Below are 17,926 nucleotides of genomic sequence, written 5' to 3'. Positions count from 1 at the left end.
GGGTTTTTACTAAGAATCGGCCATGTTCTGGGCTCACAGAGAACAGGACAAGGCTCTGGGGCTCCCGAGGTGGAGGCAGGGGTCCCAGGGGGGCTGAGGACTGAAGGTGACAGAGCGAGGGAGCGAGGCCCCTGTGGACAGTGGCATGGGAGGAAGGGGAGGGATGAAGAAGCGGAGGCCCTAGGATTGGAGCAGGGGCTCCTCCACAGGGCGTGGGAGGTCGCCGGCTTGGTGTGAAGGGTGGCCTGGGTGGAGGGGCGGGGCTCAGGGAAAAGATGCGCAGTGCCAGTGGTGCCCAGACACGGGGCATCGGTGCATCATGATTCTGGATTGCTCGCAACCAACATGTGTGCACCCCTGGGCGTGCACAAGTAGAGCTGACAGTACTTCTTGCATGCACACACACACAGAGCTAACAACCTAGTACTTGACATGCGTGTGCACAGAGCTGACAGCACTCATCCATGTGCACACACCGTTCCTCAGGAAATACAGGGCGTGTTCTGTGCACCCCACTGTCCCTCACTCCCCATCACCGCTTGTTAGCTTGGTGGTGCTCTTCCCAGGCACGAGGAACACTGCACAACCCCACCCCAGGGGGAGGTGGGAAACAGCAAACCACCACACAATCGTGAAGATGGACACGAGGACACAAAGCGGAACACTGCCTCCTAGGCCTCTGCTGGGGACGTGCACACCGTCTGGCCACCTTTCTTTTTTTTTTTTTGCCAGTCCTGGGCCTTGGACTCAGGGCCTGAGCACTGTCCCTGGCTTCTTTTTGCTCAAGGCTAGCACTCTGCCACTTGAGCCACAGCGCCACTTCTGGCCATTTTCTGTATATGTGGTGCTGGGGAATCGAACCCAGGGCTTCATGTATACGAGGCAAGTGCTCTTGCCATTAGGCCATATTCCCAGCCCCATCTGGCCACCTTTCTGTCTGCAAATGATGGTGAGAGCACGTGAGCATGCTGGGTGACAGGTCAGCTTTAATGAGCACACTCACACAGAGCCAAATGCCCTTCGAACTGCCTTAGACCCACGACATGTCACCACCCCACGCATGTGCTGGTGTCCTGGGAGGCCAGGACAGCATACCTGCAGATGAAATCTGATCATATAGCTGGTTTAGTAAACCTGACTAGAAGCCTGACCAGGGCTGCCACAGCAGTGCCAAGGGAGAGAAAGAATGAAGGCCATGCCGAGGGAGGAAGGGGAGGAACGAAGGCCTACCTTGGAGGTCAACCCTTCCTCCGTCAAGTGAGAGCTGGCCCTCTTGGGGTGGTACAGCTGTGGACTGAGGTTCTGAGCCCCAAAACTACACTATATACACCCTGGGGCTGGTTCCAGACTTCCCTGGGGCCACGTGCTCTGGGACGTTACCTCATGGTTCCCTTGTGGCCTGTGGTGCACCCTCCTCAGTGACAGCATGGAACAGCCCCACTTCCCAGACAAATAATGCCCTGAAGGCAGACGGGGAACCACACAGCGCACGGCATGGACGCCAGAGCTCTTTCTGACCAGCTCCCACTGCCCGGCCAGCTGCAACAGGGGAACTAGACACAAGACAGGAGAGAGGTATGCAGATGAGCCAGGTGGGGTGACTGGAGGGTATCCTATGCTCAGAGCAGGGCCAGGAAGCTACGAGGCAGAAGACAGAAACCCTTGGCTCTCCCTCCAACCAACACTATCAGAGTCCATAGAAGACACGGGGGGGCAACAGTGATGGTATGACCACAGTGTGCTATGACCACAATGACATGCCTTGCATTTAGTGTTGGGGCATAGAAAAAAAGGGCACACGCTGGGTAGTTGGAGGTCACCTGAACAAGAGCTCTAATTAGGTTTTCACCCCTCCCACACAGGCCAGTTCATCACAAGTGCTGGGAGGGAGGGGGCGGCCTCTTGGCTGCCAGTGGCATAACAGCTCCTCTCCTACATAGACCACCTCCTGAAAAGGCTGCCTGTGTGGTTCCCCTGTCTACCCCCCTGCGCAGGCCACCCAGTGCACTCCCGTCTCCATTCCCTTGAATCCAACATGAAAAGAGTATCTTTGGCCAATTCCCACCTACAGCATGGCTAGGCCCCCAGGAAGGTCTCTACCCGTGCAGTCCAGGCTGGGTCGTCTTCCTGGATTTTTCTGGCCACCTGTGGCCTTCCCAGGACCAGCTTCCTCGGCTGGGGAGAACAGAGGCAGGCACCTGCAGCGCACCACTGCGGTCTGGGAGCAGGACCAGTCCCAATGTTGAGGCTGCCTCCGTGATGACTGCGGTAATTAACGTTTCAAAACCTAGAGGCTTTTCATTCTTTACTAAGTAAACACCCCCATCACAGAAACCAGCCCCAGTAGGAGAGGATGGCTCCAGAGGGGAAGGCGAGGCACTTTCCCTTCCAGCAGGTGTGGCCCTCAGTGTGTGGGTGAGAGTCCCTCTGCCCCCTGCGGGCTCTGAGAGGAGTCCACGGGCAGGGCTGGCACTCCTGACCGCCTCAGCGTGGTCCAGGACCTGGTCACAGAACCACCAGTCTCTTGACGGCTGCTATGAGAGCATCTCATCGCCCCATGATGAAGCTGGGCTCTTCCTCCTCTTCCTCGTCGTCAGTTCCAGACGCCTCCTCAGAGCTGCTAGCCCGCGGCTCCTGGGATGGACCAGGTCCTGGAAGCACAGGACATTCTGAGCACCAGCACCAACCCCTCAGGGAGTGGGAGCTGTGGGAGCACCTCCATCTGGGCCGGCCAGCCGCTGAGCCCATGCTGTCTCACAGTGACACCACAAGGTGCATGCAGCCCTTCACAAGCCAGGCTTCCCACCCTGGGGTCCCATCTCCTGTGACACCCACCGTGGGAGGAGTGGTGGCCCCGCCAGCCTTAACACAGCCCACTGCGGCCACCCCTTCTGCCTATCTCCGGTTCTCACTGCAGAGTGCTCAGGCTGCCTGGCACACATGGCACCCCCCCCTTCCCAGGGTGCCTCCCACACCCCGTCCCCCCTTTGTGGAGCAGGGGTGGTCTGCAGAACTCTTCCAAGGGACTGAGGCTCCTCATGCAAGTGAGCAGGACTAGACCTTGCCCCGTGCTCCTGTCTCCACACCATGCCCCCTCTCCCTGCCCCTGCCCCTGCTCCCTGTGTGGGAGAACGCATCAAGGTCCTCAGGAGGGGGTACCATGAGGAAGATTCACATACTGGGCGCGGGTGGTTCACCCCTATAGTCCTAGCTACTCAGGAGGCTAAGATCTGAGGATCGCAGTTCAAAGCCAGCCCTCATAGACAAACCTGAGAGACTCTTCCATCAACCAACAAAAAGCTAGAAGTGGCAATGTGGCTCAGGTGGCAGAGTGTCTGCCAGCTGGAAGGAGGGGAGGGTGTAGAGTGACTAAACTCTCATCTGTCAACTGTAGGCGTACAAAACAGGTGGCCTGTGAAGACAGCTTGGCAGTTCCCCACACAGCGAAACAAGATCAATTGTATCTGAGAGTCTGGTGATCACATGCCGGGGTATCTACTGCAGGGACTTCAAACAGCACACACAGAAGCCAGCACAAGAACGCTTGCTTCAGTGTCTCCACAGCCAAGCTGGAGCTGCTTGTGCAGAGGTGACTGGGTACAGGATACAAAAGTCATCTGACAGTCATGGTGGAACCACAGCCATGCCCTGGACCTGAACAGGCAAGCACAGGCCTGCGGAGGGTGGATGTGGGCTGTGGAGGAGGGGGAGAGACAAAAACCCATGAGCTGGACAGTTGGAGTGGGACACACGATGAGCTCATGCTTGGCTAAATGTGGACGCAGCTAGCCATGCAGTCTGGGCTACATGCTATGCGCCAGCTAGCCCATGTGTGCACATACAACCATGTTCTGGTCCTGTGACGCTGTATCCCCCAGGGATGTCACAGCCATCCTAGTGTGTGTGAACACACGGTCGCCCAGCATGTACTTCTCAGACGGTGGAATGTCTGGCCATTTCCTTGCTCTATCCACTGAGAGAGATGCAGACAAGGCACAGTAGCAAAGAGCATCCCCTGCCAGAGGCTGCCCCTACTGCCTTCCATCCACACAAGGCCCTGGCTTCCTGGATGAAAGCCAGGTTCTGGGCGCAGAGCCGGAAATGCACAAGATGGCCTATCTTGTCTGGAGTACTCTGTAATGCCAGAAAGGAAGTCCAACAAAAAGGAGGGGGCACAATGGTGGGAGAAGAGGATGGAAAGAGTCCAGATGGCCAAGCGGGACCAACTCCAGCAACAGGACAGGCAGCTCTGTGCAGCCTGAGTCTGCCCTGGTGGCAGCAAAGGCTGCGATGGAATAACGATGGAGGAGCCAGGATCCTCTGAATCCTGGGCCGAGGTGGGCGCGGCTGGGCTGTGCATCGTGGCTTCTTTCCCAGGGAGAATTTACCAGGAGAGATCTGCCAGCTCAGCAGGCAGCGAGTTGGCACAGCAGTGGAGGTGTGTCCTGGCACACGTACCAGCAATGGCACTTCCTCCCAGCCTCCAGCCTTAGCCTGGAGAAAACAGGCAAATCCCAAGTGGAATTTTAGACGCCTGACCCAAGTAAAGCAAGCGGGTGCCTGCAGCCAACAGAGCCCAGGCCACAGGTGACACCACGTGTGCTGTCTGGGCGGAGGAAGCTAAGAAGCCTGCATGCACTATGGGCTCTACCATTGTACTGACTCAAGAAGTCAGATGACAGGCAGAACCAGGGATTTTAACCTTTGTGGGGCTGGAGATGATGTCATTCAGGGCTGCAGCACTTGCCTAGCAAGCAAGGATCTGGGTTCAGTCCCCAGAACCTCCAAGCCAAACAGGACAAAACAAAACCCATTCTAAAATGGAAAGATCACATAAAGGAATGCAGGAAGTAGGACTGCAGCTGGAGGTAAGTACAGTACCTCCTGTAATGGAGCAGGCTCTATCATCCGGCATGTGCACTGGGACAAGGTAGAGCAAGCTAGATCTACACAACGGGGTGGGGCCTATGTGAGGAAAGTGTTGAAAGAGGAAGATTAGGATGTACAGAGGCTCCCCAGGTGTGTAAAGACAGGGAGCGGCAAAGGAAAAATCCAAGCCAGGCACAGGTGGCTCACGCCCGTCATCCTAACTACTTAGGAGGCTGAGATTTGAGGATCACAGTTAGAAGCCAGACAAGGCAGAAAAGTCTGTGAGACTCTTATCTCCAATGAACCACCAGAAAAAAATGGAAGTGGAGCTGTGGCTCAAGTGGTAGATATTAGCCTTGAATGAAAAAAGCTCAGGGACAGGCCCCGAGTTCAAGCCCCAGGAGTGACATATATGTGACAGCCCCCCCCCCCCCCACAGGCTGAGGGAAAGGTGTAGGGGAACCGAGAGGCAGGGAGGGGCAGGAGGCAGGGGCAGACTGCGAACAAGGCTCCAAGCCACAGGCTAAGAGCAGGTCCTTGGGTCAAGTACCAGCCACCACCCTTAAGCGCCGAAACTTCCAGCCCAGGGCTTCTGTGTGTGTGTGGATGAGGCCGTTCAGATGAAGCATCCAGAGCTACAGCTCCATTCCAAGTGATCAGAGAAGGCGTTCTGAGGAATGGGGCCCACACAGAGAGGCTGAGAGCACAGGCGGCAGGAAGAGGGAGAGTGCCTAGTGACTCAGCGAGGCTCACATGCATTGTAAGGATTTTATTACATCTCCAGCAAGACCATCTGTGTGTGCTGACACTGGGGCTAGAATTCAGGGGCCCCCACTTGCTTGCTCAGCTGGTGTTCTACCACTGGAGATATGCCTCCAGTCCAGCTTTCTGCTGGTTAATCAGAGATGAGTCTAAGGACTTTTCTGCTGTGGCTAGCTTTGAACTGTGACCTTGAATGCTGTGATTACAGGCCTGCGCCACCACATCCAACCACAGGACAAAAGCCAGGGCTGGTAAGGATATGGAAGAAGGGCTCACTTTCCTGTGGAAAGTGGAAAAGTGGGTGGCAGGACCTCTTTTCCCACTTGGTGATCCATCCAGTGATTCCACTATTGGAGGCAGGGGAGGGGAAAGGCAGACAGGTGCCTCCCACAGAAGACAAACCTGGAACACTAGTAACAAGAGGAGGAGCTGCTGACTCACCATGGCTATGGAAGAGACCAGGAAGAGAGGGAGTGACCGTCAATCACGGAGAAATGGGTAGGTCCCCACACACTGCGGCCATGGCATTGTAGCCTCATGGGAAAATATATGGGGCAGCTATACGATAAAACCAGAACTACATACAGTTTATAATCAAGAAAATATTAAATGTTAAGTAAGGATTACAGACAACTTCTACTTGTGACTTTTTTCTTTCAGCACACTCCAATCATTTGGAAAACAGCATGCAGTTTCTTTATTACTGAGAGTGGCAAGGCTTCCGACTCAGTGTGGGCCACGCATTTCTGTCCAATCAGTGTGTACCCCACTCTTCAGTCAGAGAGGTCTGTGTCCCAGGGGGCTCAGGGAGGGGCTGTTAGCAGCACTGAGCGGTAGGGCTGCTAACGCCCTGCCGGGACCTTCCCACCAAAGAAGATCCAGCTCCAAACCTTAGCAGAGCTGAGGGAGGCTGTTCTACATGGGCCTCACAGTCAGTCTCTTGGGGGGTCACCCATTCCTGTGGTGGGCAGCCTGAGGTCCATAAGCAATACTGTCACTAGAACGTGTGATTCTGGGAATGCAGGACTCCAGAAAGATCCAAATTGGCTGAATGCCACCCAAGGCCTCCTTTAGACTGGAGTCTCATGTACCACAGGGTGCCAGGACAGAGTTTCAAGTGGGGACAACTCCCTGAAAAGCACAGAACTAGCCAGAGACACCGCAGCCTTGGAGTCTGAGCCAAAGGCCCAGTGGACAGCAACGCCATCTTGTGGTACAGCTGGGAATCACCACACCAAGTTCGCAATTGTGTCAACAGGAAACCAGGAAATGTCACTTCTCACAAAATGAAAACAAGGGAAGAACTGAGAAGGCCAGGTAGGGACACAAGAGCTGCCCTCTGCCCTGCTCACTGGGCACATTCAACCATGGAGCCAGTATTCACGGTGTTTGGATATGTGCAGGTGTGACCATCCCAACTAAGCATGCCATAATGCCACCCACCTGCAGCCAGAGCTGACATGGAAGTCAGAGGAAAATTCCAGAACCAATACTTACTCAGAAGATTTCCCAGTCTACTTTCTCCACGTATTATGACTGTTGCAATGCCCAAACTGAATTCATGGCTCCAACGTCTCAAAGGATAGAATGCCTACTCAGCAAGCACAAGGCTCCGAGTTCAAACCCCAGGATGCAGAGCCAAAGAAAGACAGGCACTGGGGCTCGAACTCAGGGCCCCGGTACTCTTCCTTAGCTTTTTCATCCAAGGCTGGCCCTCTACCACTTGAGCCACAGCTCCACTTCTGACTTTTTGGTGGTTAATTGGGGATAAGAGTCTCACAGACTTTCCTGAGGGGCTGGCTTTGAACCACAATCCTCAGATCTCAGCCCGAGTAGCTGGGATTCCAGGCATGTGCTGCCAGGGCTTGGTTATTCTTGTCTTAATACCCTGAGGAGATAGAGAAAAGTGAACCCTAAGTCCTGCATTTGAATGTGAACACTAAGCAGGTTCTGGATGAGGATGGGACGGAAAGCCCTTCTCCCTCTGAACACAGCTGTGGAACCTGGACAGCCACCTGGGCTCTGAGAACAAGCTGCACAGCCTTGAATCCCTGCCAGGATGGGGGAGGCCTAGAACCCCTGAGCAGCGGCTGGACACAGGCAGAGCTCCAGGGGAACTTCCCACCAGCTGAGGAGCGTGTTTGCTCCCATTCCCATCTTCTTGTCCCCCATGTTCTCATACCCCAGTTCCAGGCTGATCCACCGGGGTCTGGTGCAGTAGAGGCTGCAGAGGCAACGGGGCGTCACGGATGGAAGCCTTCTCTCTGGTCAGACCGCCTCTGTTGCTTTTTTCTCCTGTCTCTTCCCTCCTTGCCACCCTCCACCCCAGCTCCGGCCTCAATGCGGGACACTTCCAGGGAGCACCCAGATGAGGGGTAACTGAAGCCCTAGATTTCTGGCATGAGCATGAACAAGAGCCTGAGGAAACCCTGTCAAACCAAATACTGAGAACATAATTCAAAAAACTAAACCCAGACGGGCCATGGGGGGGGGGCACACGTGGGCCCCAAGGCAGAGGCCACTGCCCAGCCACAAGTCAGAACCCCAGCCAGACCTAGATAGAGCCTTGTAACATACTGTTCAAACATTCCCACACACAACAAAAAAAACCACGTGGCTCATGAAGAATCATGAAGTCAACACCTGTAGGGGAAAGAGAAATTTTATGACAGGCTAGATGCAAGAATTAAGAAATACCCTGGGGTCTGGGAGCCAGGTGCTGATGGCTCACGCCTGTAATCCTAGCTATTCAGGAGGTTGAGGTCTGAGGATTGCAGTTCAAAGCCAGCCCAGGCACCAAAGTCCATGAGACTTATCTCCAATGGCCTTCCCCTCCACAAAAAAAAAAAAACAAAAACAAAACAAAACTAGAAGTGGCACTGTGGTAGAGCGCTAGCCTTGAGCTGAAGAGCTCAGGAACAGCGTCCAGGCCCAGAGTTCAAGCCCCAGGACTGGCAATAAAAGAAAGAAAAATAGGCTGGGTATGGTGACTCATGTATATAATCCCAGCTACTAAGAAGCAGACATCAGAAGGATTATGTTTGAAGCTTCCCTGGGCAAATTTAGTAAGATTCCATCTCAATAAACTAGGCACTGTGGTGCATACTTCTATTCCCAGCTCCACGGGAGGCTGTAGGTTCGATTGCCTCTGAAGTTGGCCTGGGCAAAAATACAAGACCTATGTGAAAAACAACAAAAACAAAAAAAGACCCCAGTGTGACGCAAGTGACAGAGTGCCTGCACAAGGCCCCACAAATTCCAGTACCGCCAAAAGGAAAACCAGCTCACAAAACAATTAGAGCAATGTAGCATAGGTTACTTAAAACTTATCAATTACTTATTTGTGAGTTTCCCATTTGAAATGTGGGGCGCACTGAACAGTTTGAACGGAAACTTTAGAAAGCAAAAGTTGAGGTTTAGCAAAAGAACTGCAGTACAAACAGCCTTGAAGCAGGCAGAGCAAGGAGGTAGCCTACAGACACAGAGGAGCGGGAAGGCTATGGTGCTGAGCATGGGCAGTGCTGAGCTGAGCTCTCACTCAGTGATTGGCTGGGAACCTCACAGAGGAAGAGCTGCAAGGCGCAGGGAGTGACTGAGACAGACCTTCTTCCTAAGGGGGCTGGCCCCAGAGGAGCCGGGAACACCAGGGAGGAGGGACAGGCCACCACCTAACATGCTAGACTGAAGTCCAAAGGACAGCTGTGTCACAGGTGCTGGGGGGGTCTGCATGGTCCTCTCACAGCGCCAGGTGCCAGTTCCAGCGGACTGTCATGGCAGCATGTACACAGCCACACCAAGTGCTACAAGAAGACTGTGACATGACCGTGGGGATGTGGCTTGGAGGCACAGCGCCCGCCTAGCATGCTGCCCAAGGCCCTGGGTTTCTACCCAGGATCATGTAGACACACTTCAGCACAAAGGATGGCAGCACGTCCAGAATGGCTCCAGTAGAGACCCCAAAAATCTCCACATAAGCAACCAAGCTCTGTACATCACCTTTATAATAATTAAAAACAACAACAACAACAGGTACACAAGCGAAAATAATCTAAAAACAAAAAAGCAAGTAACACATTAGAAAAATTGGTAAAAATATCAACTTTCCCATGTCAGGTATGGTGGCTCCTGCCTGTAATGCCAGCTAACAAGGCAACAGTAATAAGGACAACTGCAGGGGCTGGGAATATGGCCTAGTGGCAGAGTGCTCGCCTCGTATACATGAAACCCTGGGTTCGATTCCTCAGCACCACATATATACAGAAAAAAAAAAAAAAGCCAGAAGTGGCGCTGTGGCTCAAATGGCAGAGTACTAGCTTTGAGCAAAAAGAAGCCAGGGACAGTGCTCAGGCCCTGAGTCCAAGGCCCAGGACTGGCAAAAAAAAAGTTTAAAAAAAGGACAACTGCAGTTCAAGGCCAGCTCAGACAAAGGTTAGCAATACCCCATATCAACAAAAAAGCCAGGCATAGTGGTGCGTACCTGAAGTCACTGTGGTCCCGGCCTCCCATGGGAGGCTGCAAAAATCTGAAATCGGATCTAAAAAAAACACTCTAAAAGCAAAAGGAATGTGGTTCAAGTGATAAAGAGTTCTGATGTAGCCAGTTCAAGTCCCCAAGTTCAAATTCCAGTATTGCACCCCCCCCCAAAAAAAAATCTATCCAGAACTCTGGAATGTCTTATTGGATTGGGTAAGAATGCTGGTGTACTGGTGCTCATGTCTGTAATCCCAGTTACTCAGGGGGCTGAGATCTAAGAATGGAGGTTCAAAGTGAGCAGGGTGTGGGGGGGGCATGGCTGGAATATGGCCTAGTGGTAGAGTGCTTGCCTCATTATACATGAAGCCCTAGCTTCAATTCCTCAGCACCATATATATAGAAAAAGCCAGAAATGGCACTGTGGCTCAAGTGATAGAATGCTAGCCTTGGGCAAAAAGAAGCCAGGGACAGTGCTCAGGCTCTGAGTTCAAGCCCTAGGACTGGCAAAATAAATAAATAAATAAATAAAACAAAACAAAACAAAGTGAGCCTGGGCAGGAAAGTCTGAGATTCTTACCATCAATTAATCACCAAAAAGCCAGAAGTAGAGCTGTGGCTCAAGTGGTAGAGTGCCATCCTTGAGTACAAAAGCCGACAGTGCCCAAGCCCCCCAGGGCCAGCACACACAGAAAAAGCTGGAATTTTGGTAAGCTCTTGGCATTTTTTTCTACTTGTACTTCTACCCTTGTCCTCTTTCCACCTACGAGGGGGCTTCAAACCAGGGGTCTCAGCACCACACTGATCACTGGGGACGCAGTGCAGGCTGCAAGCACCTCAAAAGTCCTCGCAGAGGGCTGTCCCCAAGTGACCTGACCACTGCTCCTGAGGAAATTGTGGCAGGCTGTTCTGCCTGACCTGACTCTGGGCTCCTGGCGTGTGAATAGCCTGTCACCAGGGGGTTGTCACAAACCATCAGTGGCAATTTTTGTTATGGCAGCTGCCGCAGGCAGCTAAGAAAACAGAGGGAAACCAGGCACTCAGGAAGGCCATGCACAAGCCGGTGTAGGGTAGGCAGAGTGCATGCCCGAGAAAGGTCCGCATGGCCCCCTCTTCTCTGAGCTGCCCTACAGGCTCTGTGCAGACAGGCAGGTAAGGCAGGCCAAGGCAAACTGCCACCTGACTGCCAGGGCTGACCGCACGCGTCAGCGCACACCCAAAGCCCCGGGCAAAGGCCGTGTAAGGTAAACCGGAAGTAAGCAAACCCAGCGACTCATGCAGCCACACAAAGTCAACACAGGCATGTCAGCACAAAGCACACAACAGCAAGAATGCTACCATGCACAAAAACAGTCTGGAGGGAGTCATGGCACCCTACTTCCTAATGAGGCGGGGGAGCCATATAACCTCAAGACATGGCAGGCACCTCCTTTACACACAGTCCTCAGCGGGGCAGGAACAAGACAGGACAGTTGATGACAATGTCCTGATAACAGGGGACAGCTTCTAGAAGGGGCCTGTAGGTGTACCTGAAAGGCCGGTGGCTCTGCACGAAAACCACAGCTGTCCACCCAGGAATGGAGACTGCCTACATGACAAGACACCGCTGTCCACCCAGGAGCAAAGCCTACCACATGACAAGACACTGCTGTCACTTGGTCCTCTCGGGCAGGGGCCCCTGTGACCCCCAGGCCTTGCCAGCCTGTGACGGGTGGAGGCGGGCAGGGGTGGCAGCGCCATGCCCCTCCCCCACTCACCCTTCAGTGTAGGGTGGCCATGTGTCCAGTGCCTGGACCCCAGCAGTTCCCACTACTCATGACAGTTATTTCCACTCATTACCCCAGTGACGGTGAGGATGGTAGTGACCAGGCACAGAGGTGACATCCGCCGGCACTGAGGAGGACTGTCCGCTCATCAGTTAAAAGCACAGACCAGGCAAACACTATCTCTCTGTTCTTTCCAGCTTTTGCATTTATTTTGAGACAGTCTTCCTCTGTACTCCCAGGCTGGCCTCAAACTTAAAATCTCCCTGCTCAGCCTTCTGAGTGCCAGGATTGCAGCAGGCATCAGTCCTTCAGAGATGTTGGTGGGCACTGAGCCCAAGAGCTCTCTCTTCAGACTTACCTGCCCGGCTGGCTTTGAACCACGATTCTCAGATCCCAGCCTCCTGAGTAGCTAGGATGACAGGCGTGAGCCACCGATGCCTAGCTCAGTTGGTTTCTTTTACGTGAGGAGGAATCTGGAGGTGGATGGAAGCCTGGCGGGCCTGGCAGTGGCCAGCAGCCATCACACACACCCATGCTCAAAGAGGAAGGACTGATACTGCTGTGATCCCAGCACTTGGGAGGCCCAGCAGGGAGACTGTAAGTTCAAGGCCAGCCTAGGCTACAGATTAAGACCTGTCCCAAAATAAATACAAAAACTGTAAAGGGAAAGGTAGCATCTGCCAGTCTGGCTTTCAATCTCTGACAATGAATGTGCCCCTCTCTCGCTTTGCTCCCCACCTCGGTGCTCCACCACAGCCCAGCCACCCCACCAACACTGACAAAAGTGCCACCCAAGATCGAGGGCACCACTCACCTTCCGATTGTTTCTTCTGGTCAAGTTTCATCTTCTTTGCCAGTAATTTCTTCTCTTTTAATTTCTGGCTACAAATGTAAAATACATGTTGAATCTTTAACTGCTGTATTGTGTATTTTAGGAAATAAACACCTACCTGTGGCATCTTAAGAAAAAAAGTGCTATAACACCAACATTTTATTAACAAAACAAATACTTTCTCATGATTCTGCTCAACATCAGCAAGCTGCTTATGAGTCAAGATCAAAACTGTGGGGCTGGAGTGGTGGTACACACCTATAAACCCAGCCACACCAGAGGACGAGGCAGGACTGAGTTCAAAGCCAACTTGGAAGTTTGGTACTGATAGCTCAGGCCTGTAATTCTAGCTACTCAGGAGGCTGAGATCTGAGGATCACAGTTCAAAGCCAGCCTGAGCAGGGAAGTCAGTGAGACTCTTGTCTCCAAGTAAGTACCAAAAAGCCAGAAGTGGAGCTGCCACTTAAGTGGTAGAGCATAAAAGCTCAGGGATAGCACCCAGACAGTGAGTTCAAGCCCCAGGATGGACGGATGGACGGACGCGCGCACATGTGCGCGCGCGCACACACACACACACACCCCACCCCCAAAACCCAGAAGGGCTCAAGCTGAAATGTTAAGTGCTCGCCTCACATGTGCAATGCCCTCAATTCAAATCCTGGAGTCCTGAGGTGATCTCAAAAATAATGGACATGTGTTTCATTACACGACTTGGAGAGACTTTTGTTTTGAAATTCCTGCTTGTAGCTCTCTAAAAGGGGCCACTGATTTAAAATAGGTGCAAGGCTGGGGATGGAGCACTGTGGTAAAACATTTGCCTAGCATATACAAGGCCTTAGGTTTGAGCCTTACAACCAAAAACAAAATCCCCTCAGGGTTTTAGCAACACATAGCAGGACCTGTACCCCAGCATTTGTGGGGCAGAAGGAGGAGGATCACAGATTTGAGGTGAGCCAGGATTACACAGCAAGACTCTGCCCTGAGAAAACAAAGAAAAAAGCCTCCCTAAACAAACGTGTGAACATACACCCATAGCCTGGTGTTCTGTAGTTGTGAAGGAGACACTGGGTCACCCAATCTTGATTGACAAGTCTCTCACACTCACAACCTAGGCAGGAACACAGGTAAAAAAATTTTTTTTTTCTGAGCTGGAGGTCTATGCTGCCCAGGCTGGTCTTGAACTCATGAGCTTGAACAATCCTCCCACCTCAGGCTCCTAAGTAGGTGGAACCACAGACATGAGGGACCACAGGCATGTGCCCCCACATGCGGATGCAGGGGGCTCTGAGTAAGGCCCAGGTCACTGGCATCATTGATGCCCCCGCCCCATTCCCTGCTGTAGGTCCCACAGCTCCAGGATGCCATGCTGTCTTACCGCTTTCGCCGGCGTTTTGCAGTCTGCTCTTCTGCAGCAATCTTATTCTTTTCCAGCCGCTTCTGGAACTCTGCATCTAATTTTTGCTGCAAAAATCCACAGCATTTAGACAGATGCATAAGGAAGCCTGTGGCCTGAAGGCCTTTGCCATGGGCAACACCCTGCTGGGAGTCTGCTGAGGGTGCAGTGGAGAAGGCAGACCTCAGACAAGCCCTCCCCTAGCCCCACCAACTCCTCTTATGGCAGGTTTCTAAAGGCTGGATTTGTGCACCGCTCAACCATGGGCATCTCAGCAAACAAATGCTCACTGACCTTCTCAGCCATGGCGTCCATGTAGTCCTGCCTCTGGTACTCTCTGCGGCGAAGATGCCTGTACACATGGAACTCTCCACTGCCCGCCCCGGCACTGGAACCTGGAGCCACAACAGCCCAAGAACAGGTGAAATCCAGTTACCAGAACAGGCCACACTTGACCAAAAGAGGCTAGCGACGAAAACTGAAAACGCCCGTGCCTGTCGGGTAATGCCAGGCATATTGTAGATATCATACAATCACAGGTTATATGAACCTTGATGGTGAAGTCATTAAAAGTTCATGCTAAGCCAGGTGCAGTGGTTCATGCCTGCATTTCCAGCATTCATGAGGATGTGGCAGGAGGGTCATGAGTTCTTGCCCAGCCTACATTTTCTAGTGAGTCCCTGTTTCAAAACAAAACAAAAACTAGGCCAGGTGCTGGAGCTCTAACCTTGAACAAAAAAAAAGCTCAGGATAGCACTGAAGGCAATTTCAAGCCCCGAGAGGGAGGAAAATCTCCATGACTTCACTTTTTTTTTGGCCAGTCCTGGGGCTTGGACTCAGGGCCTGAGCACTGTCCCTGGTTTCCTTTTTGCTCAAGGCTAGCACCCTGCCACTTGAGCCACAGCAACACTTCTGGCTGTTTTCTAGATATGTGGTGCTGGAGAATCGAACCCAGGGCTTCATGTATACGAGGCGAGCTCTCTTGCCACTAGGACATATTCCCAGCCCCTATGACTTCACATTTAATACACTAGAATCCTAACAAATAAAAAACATGTCCAGGATCTTTTTTTTTTGGTCTTTTTAAAAAAACTGGGTTTAATTTATTACATATATTTCACAGTATACACTTTAACTTTCACAATGATGAAAATTGTCATTCTACTCTACACAGCTTATGAAGTCTATGAACTTTAACAATAAAATCTTTTTCTCCATTTTGGATAATATATACATTACATTCCTTTTGTTTAGCAACATGCATTCCCTCCTTCGCTCGTTCCTTCCTTCCCATCCCCCCCCCCATGAGTTTCTTAGTTCCCTTTCATCAGTGTCCAATGTAGCGATGGTCCCCTCTGCTATATTACTATTATTATTACTATTCTCACACATGTTCCACTCATTCTGTGTCTTCTTCTTTTTACTGTATTTTGGTATCGTGAGACCTGTTTACTTTGTTTTATCTCTTTGCATTTTAATTCTAATGCCCACATATCAAGGAGACCATACACCATTTGTCTCTGTTCTTGGCTTATCTCACTCAGCATTTGTTCTACTTCCATCCATTTTCCAGCGAATGCCATTATTTTGTCTTTTCTAATGGCAGTGTAAAATTCCATTGTATATAGGTGCCACATTTTTTGAAACCATTCATCTGTAGTGAGGCATCTGGGTTGTTTCCATATCTTGGCTATTGTGAATAGTGCAGCAGTGAACATGGTGGTGCAGGTGTTCTTGTCATAATCTGGTTCCTGTTGTTCAGTGTTGTTTTTTATGTCCAGGATCTCTTAAATGAAGAGAGGGTTACAATAATACTACATGTTTTTGTAAAACATTGTTCTATTTATATGAGTAGTTTTAACTAAGAGATTTGTTTCAAGTGGAATGATGGTATTACATAATTTTGTTTGCCTCTATTTGTTTCTAGTTACAATTAACATAATTTACATCCATAATCCAACAAAATAATAAACACACATCCTTTTGGTGGTACTGGAGTCTAAACTCAGGGCTTCACTTGCTGGACAGGTGCTCTTACTGTTGAGTCACACCTCCACCCTTTCCTTGCACTAGCTATTTTTGAGATAGTATCTGGGCACACACCTGCACTGTGATGAGCCTATTGTAGGCTTCATGTGGTAGCACGAACTTTCAGCACCAGGCCACACTTCCATTTAGGAAATGTACAATGCATTACTAAGAATAATATGGGAGGAAGTTGTAAAATGCCAACCCCTAAGCAACCATACACCTTTGTTGCAAGAACAAAATAGTAGTTTACACCTATAATCCTAGCTACTCAGGAAGCTGTGATCTGGATTCTAAGCCAGCTGGAACAGGAAAATCCATGAGACTTTTATCTCCACCTAATCAGCAAAAAGTGGTTCAAGTGGTAAAGCACTAGCCTTGAGAGAAAAAAAAAAGCTAAAGAACAGCATCCAGAGCCTAAGTTCAAATCCCAGTACCACCAGTACACACCCACACACATAAACAATAGCCATTACCCATTACATCCCGAACAAATTCTGGGGGAGGTCTTGGTGCCCATTCACTCATTTTTTCTGGAATTGGAACTGCTTTGTCCTGCAACAGTCCAAATGGGAAAGCACTTGTAAGGATAAACCTGCTAACCAAAGACTACGGAGGGCTGCTTTGCTCCTCAAAGCTGGAACTGATTTCCCAACACTCTGTGTGTTGGCTTTGCTTCATCCTGAACATTTTCCAAATCTACGTTACCAATTAGGGTAGGAATTTCCAAACTTTTAATACTTCTAAAGCCAAGCTTTTCCAGTCAAAGATGTAGGACTCTTTCTCAGCCAACTGTTTTAACGATGTAGATAATCCAGGCCCAGTAGGAGGAGTCACCGGCCAGGGAGGGATTTGCGCTAAGTGTCTACTTAGAGGAGAGATTCCTTTTTGCTATCCTAAAGATTCTATTATCTTCAATCAAATGCTTTTGTTCACGGAAGTTAAACTAGGAACGGCCGTGTAGCCGGGCGTGTTGGTGCACACCTGTAATCCCACCTCCGGGGAGGCGGAGGCGGGGGCATCCACTTCAACTACCCCATCTCAGAAATCAACAGAATCCACAGGCTCTAGCAGGCTCCACAGAACCGTGAGGCAGGCTGGGCTCTAACACAAGGGGAGACCAGGAGCTCAAGACCTCCGGGATTGAGTCTGATGGCAGGAAAGTGGGGCCTCGAGCGCAAAGAAGCCCAGCGGTAGGCCTCGGACGGGCCGTGAAGCCCCTGCTTCGTCTCACCGGGTTTTTCATGAGCCGCTCCAACTTGAGCTTCTGCTCTTCCGCCGCATTCTTGGGGATGACGAGCGCCTGCGGCTCCTTCTTCGGTCTCGGCGGTCGCACGGAAGAGGCTGCGGGGCTCGCCATGACAGCAGCCCATCCGCTCCCGCGGAGGAGCGCGACCGCCAGAGCGGCGCGCGCTTCTGACGTCAGAGCAGAGGGAGCTCGGAGGACGCAAGCGCACTCCTTGCACGCAGAGGGGGCGGGGCCGGAGCCGAACGCCGGAAGCCGGGCGCTGAATATTCATGAGCCCGAGGCCACAGCGGTTTGTTTCGATTCGCGCTGCCCGGGTTCCATTTCCTGTTTCTGAGCCAATGAGCGCGGGCCTTGCGCCCGCGTCCCCGGAGGTCTTTCCCGCCGCTGAGGGACTGACCGCTGGTCCCCGCGGAAGTCCTCGTGGCCGCCGGATCTCGGCGGAACTCCAAGCTGCATTTCTGACAGTCTCCTGATGTGTGTGTATGTTCCTGCGACTTGAACTCAGGACCTCGTTCTTTCCCATAGCTTTTTGTTCAAGTCTGGTGCTCTACTACTTG

General features: G+C 51.7%; 1 protein-coding gene across 1 annotated transcript; it reads right to left on the bottom strand.

Moving 5' to 3' along the window:
- Positions 1-2,290: 2,290 nt before the first annotated feature.
- On the bottom strand, positions 2,291-17,574 carry Prkrip1 (PRKR interacting protein 1). The gene is made up of 6 exons (XM_048368844.1): positions 17,355-17,574; positions 16,597-16,675; positions 14,387-14,487; positions 14,075-14,160; positions 12,682-12,749; positions 2,291-2,651 (listed from the first exon to the last, which is right to left on the bottom strand). Exons 1-6 carry the CDS (start codon positions 17,478-17,480, stop codon positions 2,548-2,550), a joined length of 564 nt encoding a protein of 187 aa, XP_048224801.1. The 5' UTR covers positions 17,481-17,574; the 3' UTR covers positions 2,291-2,547.
- Positions 17,575-17,926: the final 352 nt, after the last annotated feature.

This window comes from Perognathus longimembris, chromosome 1 (assembly GCF_023159225.1).
Source record: "Perognathus longimembris pacificus isolate PPM17 chromosome 1, ASM2315922v1, whole genome shotgun sequence".
Taxonomy (NCBI): Eukaryota; Metazoa; Chordata; class Mammalia; order Rodentia; family Heteromyidae; genus Perognathus; species Perognathus longimembris.
This window is presented reverse-complemented; position numbering and strand designations above follow the sequence as displayed.